The sequence below is a fragment of the Anomaloglossus baeobatrachus genome, chromosome 9 (genome assembly GCF_048569485.1).
Source record: "Anomaloglossus baeobatrachus isolate aAnoBae1 chromosome 9, aAnoBae1.hap1, whole genome shotgun sequence".
Taxonomy (NCBI): Eukaryota; Metazoa; Chordata; class Amphibia; order Anura; family Aromobatidae; genus Anomaloglossus; species Anomaloglossus baeobatrachus.
The window spans coordinates 196,880,751-196,887,223 of record NC_134361.1 but is presented as its reverse complement, the minus strand read 5'-3'; the positions used below and the strand labels follow the sequence as shown (position 1 = coordinate 196,887,223).

Sequence of the window (6,473 nt, the reverse complement as noted above, 5' to 3'; positions counted from 1 at the left end):
GACAGACAGACACAAAGAGAGAGACAGACAGACACAGAGATGGAGACAGACAGACACAGAGATGGAGACAGACACAGAGATGGAGACAGACAGACACAAAGAGAGAGACAGACAGACACAAAGAGAGAGACAGACACAGAGATGGAGGACAGACAGACACAAAGAGAGAGACAGACACAGAGATGGAGACAGACCGATACAAATAGAGACAGAGATAGAAACAGACAGACAGAGACTGGGAGAGAGACAGTTACTATCCCAGGTACTACAGGTAGTGGTTGTGTGTGTGTGTGTGTGTGTGTGTGTGTGTATATTTGGAAAGGCTGTTTCTCCCAGTTGCAATTTGTTTAAAAAAACACCCACCTAATTTTGCTCACCCTCCCCAGGTCCAGCACTGAGCCTCTGCCGCTTTTCTGGTGTCCTTTTATGGTCTACAGCCTGCCACCAATCTCTCTACTACATTGCGTCAGCGCTGCAGACAATAACAGAAACCTGGAAAAGTGGCAAAGGCTCCGTGCTGGACCTGGGGAGGGTGAGCAAAGCATGGATTTTTTTTTTAAATTGCAGCTGAGGGACAGGTTTCCAAATCTAAAATACCCCTTTTCTTAACTACAGAACAGGGCACATTTGCGCTTCTCATGTGTACACAGTTGAATTGGGCACTTGGAAATAGCCAAAACCCCCTCAATTTTTGGCTATGTTCAGCTCCCGCATTCAACGCTATGGAGATATTCCTGGGGAATGCCAACAATGTGAGATCAGTGTTGATCTGAGCACTGGGACCGCTGCCAGCCCCCATTACAGGGGAGTTGTAATATTACAAGCCGTCCATTCTAATAGGGGGTAGGGCAGGGGCTGTTTTCTTGAGACGTCGTCTTCTAGAGGCTTCTTATATAATTCACCTAACGTCTGTGTTTCTGTGCAGGATCAGTGAAGTGGAGCCCAAGTACTATGCTGATGGGGAAGATGCGTACGCTATGAAGCGGGACCTGACTCAGATGGCTGAAGAGGTGGGTCGGTGCTGTCCATCGCAGTATGGGATACGGACGCACATCAGGGCTTGACTTGCTATGATGAGACGTGTCTCTATCCAATACAGTGCGACTGTTACCAAAGTCACAAACAAACCAATTCTTGCAGCTTGTATCATAGTCCAGAGCTGTATTCATAATTCTGCTGATTGTCATTACCATCAAACACATCCTAACAACTTTACCTAGGGGCCGCACATTCCTCCTACGTCAGATAACGATGCAACGCCTGGTGTAAAGACTGTCCACGGATCAAATTGTCAGCAGCCATTGAGGTAGTAAGGAATGCTGGGAGATTTTAGCTCTGAAGCCTTCAGAATTATTAATGCAGCTGAAGATAAGTAATCCGGTGTATTTACGCAGCTACTTTGTAGATGTTCATTTTGTCTGTAAATAATAGTTTGGATATGTTGTTAAATGGGTAAAATTGCAAAGTGGTTGTAAGATGAAGGGGTTTTGCGATTTTACTTCTCCTAAAAATCCTCTCTGTCTCAAAAGGAGGGATTCTTTAACTTTACTGCTCGTTTCCTTGGTTACCGGCCACCACTTGAGATATCAGAGGTGGCCTGTTTCCTAGGCAAGCACAGATCCGACAAGCTTTAGTGCCCTGCGCTTCTCCAATACTTTAGAGGCAGAGCTGCCCCGGCTCACAGCATCTGAGAGCGCACAGGCCAGACCTGTGTCATAACCATGCCGCCGGTCCGAACTGTCAGTCATCAGGAGCGCACCGCCCCCCTCTCCACCCCGTCGAGCCCAGGACAGAAAGAAGTCGGAGGCAGAGGAGCGGCGCGCTCCTGAAGATAGAAGATGAGACAACCACTTTAAAGAGAAGTAATCACCTTTCTTGTAAAAAAAAATAAAAATCTGTGTGTAGATACTGTGTTTCCCCAAAATAAGACAGTGTCTTATATTATTTTTGGCGCCAAAAGATGCGCTAGGGCTTCTTTTCGGGGCATGTTTAATTTTTCGTATTGGCGTCAGTTATTGGGTCGCCCTTTAATGAAAAATGAATATTCACCCTTTCCCCCTCGCATAATATGTACGTTGCTGAAAGCCCTGGAAGTTTATATTCACCGGAATATACAATGAATATTCACCACTTCTCCCGCCCATAATATTTACTTTGCTGAAAGCCCTGAAAGTTTATAGTCACATGCCGGCTAGTTAATGGAATGAATATTCACCCCTTTCCCTGACCATAATATGCACGTTGCTGAAAACCCTGCAAGTTTATAACCACATGCCGGCTAGTTAATGGAATGAATATTCACCCCTTCCCACCACAATTATATGTATGTTGCTGAAAGCCCGGATATTTATATCCACATGCCGGCTAGTTAATGAAATGAATATTCACCCTTTGTCTGTCCATAATATGTACGTTGCTGAAAGCCTCGAAAGTTTTTAGTCACATGCCGGCTAGTTAATGGAATGAATATTCAACCCTCTTCCCACACATAATCCTGCCCAGCCATCTGCTGGTGTCATTGATTGGAACTTGTGTTAATAAGAAATGAATATTCACCCCTTTCCCCGCCCATAATATTTATGTTGCTGAAAGCTCCGGAAGTTTATAGTCACATACCGGCTAATGAATGGAATGAATATTCACTATTTTCCCCGCTCATAATATTTATGTTGCTTAAATCCCAGGAAGTGTGTAGTCACATGCCGGCTAGTTAATGAAATGAATATTCACCCTTTTCCCCGTCCATAATATGTATGTTGCTTATAGCCCAGGAAGTTTATAGTTACATGCCAGCTAGTCAATGAAATTAATATTCACCCCCTTCCCTCTTCTATAATATGTATGTTGCTTAAAGCCTAGGAGTTTATAGTCACATGCCGGCTAATTAATGGAATGAATATTCACGCTTTTCCTGCCCATAATATGTATGTTGCTGAAATCCCCGGAAGTTTATAGTCACATGCCGGATAGTTAATGAAATGAATATTTACTCCTTTCCCCGGTCATAATATTTATGTTGATTAAAGCCCAGGAAGTTTATAGTCACATGCCGGCTAGTTAATGGAATGAATATTCACCCCTCTTTCCACACATAATCCCGCCCACCCATCTGCTGGTGTCATTGATTGGTATTTGTGTTAATGAAAAATGAATATTCACCCATTTCCCCGCCCATAATATGTATGTTGTTGAAAGCCCTGGAAGTTTATAGTCACATGCCGACTAGTTAAGGGAATGAATATTCACCCCTTTCCCTGCCCATAATATGTATGTTGCTGTAAATCCCAGAAGTTTATAGTCAGTTTATGAGGCAGCGCACCAAACGAGCTTATTCCCATTTTCGTGGACACTTCATTGGTGGACACAGGAAACCCTGAGCGGCTAAGTGACACTGACCTAATCCGAATAGTTGGTGACGGCAAGCTAGGTGTAGGCTGTTGGTAGTATCAACTTTTTTTCTTAAAGGGGTTGGTCAGGGTTGGTATGAAAGTCTACAGTTGCAATATATGACTGCATACTTGTGAATCCTCAAATAATACAGTACGCGCTGTCAGTAGTCTCGAGGCCTGTCATGTAACCCTAAGCCTGCGATATGTATACTCCTGGCCACATTCAGACTAGACGTGCAAGTGTATTGAGCAAGGCTGTACACGTCTAGTTGGCCTGTGGCCGGATCATACATATCGCATGCTAGTGGGCATGTGACTTTCCAGCACAGGAAAATCCTGTAGTGAGGATTCATAAGTCTGCAGTCATATAGACTGATAAAGGACAACTCCCTTATGAAAGTATTTTTAGTGTCCGCCACCAGGTGGCAGCAGACTTCTATGGTTTCCTGTGTCCTCCAATAAAGGCTATGAGTAGAGTTGAGCGGATCGGTCATAATCCGGGTCCGGCATCAATGGGGAGCCGGATCCGGGACGAGAGAGTTAGAGAGTGACCGACCGGATCGTGCACCCCGAATCCCGGGTACTGGTCGGACTCGGATCGGCACTCAAACCGTGCGGATCCGGATTTTGCGGGATTCCGGGTCCGCTCAAACACTAGCTATGAGAAAGGGGTTTTACGGTGAGTACCAAAAATCCTCTTTTTATCTGGGCAAGTGATGGCAGTTTGCTAGGATAGGCCATCACTTACTGTGACCAATGAAGTCAATGGGAGACCGGGTGATGGATTCTGCGAGGCTGGTAGGTGTTTCTGTAGGTAGCAGATAGTAAATGATTCTCTCTCTGTGTTGTCTTTCCTTACAGCAACTGAGGAAACAGATGGAGCTGAAGGATAAAGTCGGCCGCAGCCGCTGAGCTCTATACAGAATAAAACCCGACAATCGTTCCGGCACGTGGGCGACTGCTGCCGCGACGAGAAATGTTTAAGCAACGCCGGCAAGCGGGACGGCACCGAGGACAGCGGCGACAGCAAAGACGTCAGCGAAGTCAGCGAGGCCACAGAGAGTACCGACGTGAAGGACAGCTCCGAAGCTTCAGACTCTGCCTCCTAAGCGCAACATCGGCGCGGTGCGCTCCTTTACACACAGTCCTGCGCTCAACCCCCCATTAACATCCTTCCCAGCTCTCTCCATAACATGAAGATCATTGACTCGAAACCACGGCACAAAACACAACACAGATTTGTAAATACTAAAGGAAATTAAAATCTCTTGACCCGATGGCGTCGCAGTTACTGACTAGTCAGCCAAATGCCAGATTCACACTGCGCAGGAGAATTTAAGGGCGACTCCACTTTTGTGTCTTGGAAGTTTGTGCATAAGTGGAGTGTCCCTTTAAATCTTAAAGACACATGTAAATATACGTTAGTGATTGTTAAAGGGATTATGCAAACTTATGATTACACCAATACGAAAAAACAGTAGAGGAGAAATGCTCAAACGCTTCTGTGCCCCTCATAACATGACTTATACCGCTGCACCCAGTCACTGGCTGCAGCGGTGACCTTATTGTTTTCTACAAAGAACTCAGGAGGACTGGGAAGGAGGTGGCTGCGGGGGTTATTGGTAAAATTAGATTTATTATTAATTTTTTATTTTTTTGTAACAGTCACAAAATCCAACACATGTAGCAACACTTGTGATTCTGTAGGTTGCAGGGCAACTCCCTAGGAAATTAATAGATGAGATGTCTGACACGCTGGCAACTAGGATGTGACAGGATAGGGACCCCTGCACTGGCCCTCAGACTAGGTAGAACCCTGATCTGACCCTCAACCCAGAAGTACACTCGATGGAGTGAGGTCTGAGCCACCAGCCTGTTCCTATCTCCTGTCCAAGGCCCTGATGTAACACGCTCCACACCCACCACCCAGGGGTCGGCGCGGGACAGTAGTTACAAAAACACCACTGACAAATAACACAGACTGGGGGGACAACAAAACTCACGCACCCCAAAAACAAACACAAGATGGTGCACAAGGGGTAAATATGGTAAGGGGAAGGTAACTTCCGTGGCAGCAAACACCACCTTTAATCTCCAGAATGAATTCTGAATAACCGGCACCCTCTGCAATATCAATGCAGCCCGAGCCTTAAGGTGACCACATAATTGGGAAAACATGGCTACTTTCTATCTGAAAAAGCGCCACACATAGGCCACACGTTGTACTGATTCTCATCCACTTGAATAGGATTGAGCTGCAATACCAGTCAGAAACTGTAGACAAGGGAGGCGCTGTTCCTGAAAAAAAAAAGCAGCAATGAGTTACTAAGAAAAAAAGCATCAGATAATCAATCTCTGCCCCCCAGATTCCCGTCTGGTCTACTTATACCTCCATTCATCCCTTACTATTGCAGGGTGAGACAGATTGGTGTAGCAGGAAAGCTGGGTGCCAATATGGCGCATGTCATGATCACACAGCTTTTCCAAACACAGACATAACTAGATGACTGCAGAAAAATAACAATGAAGGCTCTATTATTGACTGTACTCCGCACCCCGAGGCTGGAGATTTGGAATTACAATGTCACAGGTCCTCTGTAATACTGGGTGACCACAGGTTTCCTGTCTGCAGGGATTCGCTGCTGATGAGTGGGGGTCCGGGGGACTCTGAATGTGGGAGCTGATCGCTCTGCTGCAAAAAGATTAAAAAAAAACATTACACTGCTGCCAAAAGACTTGTAGAATGATAGTAAAAGTGGTTAAAGGGAACCGGTCATCAGATTCATGCTGCCCGAACTGCGGGCAGCATAAAGCAGAGCCTGGCTGACCCACTGCGGCCGGCGGACCACCAAGACACATAGTCACCAATATGATTACTCTGAAACGCCGACGAGTCACTCTCCACAAGGAGAAACGTTCCCCCTTAGACCCTCAGTCAGAGGCCTCACACCTAGCATAATCGGATCTCTTGCTTTGCACTGATGAGGGGCACCAGCCCAAAACATGTATCTGCACATTGAGATTCCGCTTTGTTTGTTTATCCTAAGTCAATATTGACTTTTAGTATTGCTATTTCCAATGGAT

The 6,473-nt window shown here is 45.8% G+C and overlaps 1 protein-coding gene across 1 annotated transcript in view; it reads left to right on the top strand.

Moving 5' to 3' along the window:
* LOC142251866 (N-alpha-acetyltransferase 10-like) overlaps window positions 1–4,666 on the top strand; it is a 7,332-nt gene extending 2,666 nt beyond the window's left edge. The window contains 3 exon segments of the mRNA XM_075324914.1: window positions 841–1,010; window positions 4,251–4,286; window positions 4,289–4,666. Coding sequence (XP_075181029.1) covers window positions 841–1,010; window positions 4,251–4,286; window positions 4,289–4,498 — 416 coding nt within the window. The 3' untranslated portion in view covers window positions 4,499–4,666.
* The last annotated feature ends 1,807 nt before the right edge of the window (window positions 4,667–6,473 follow it).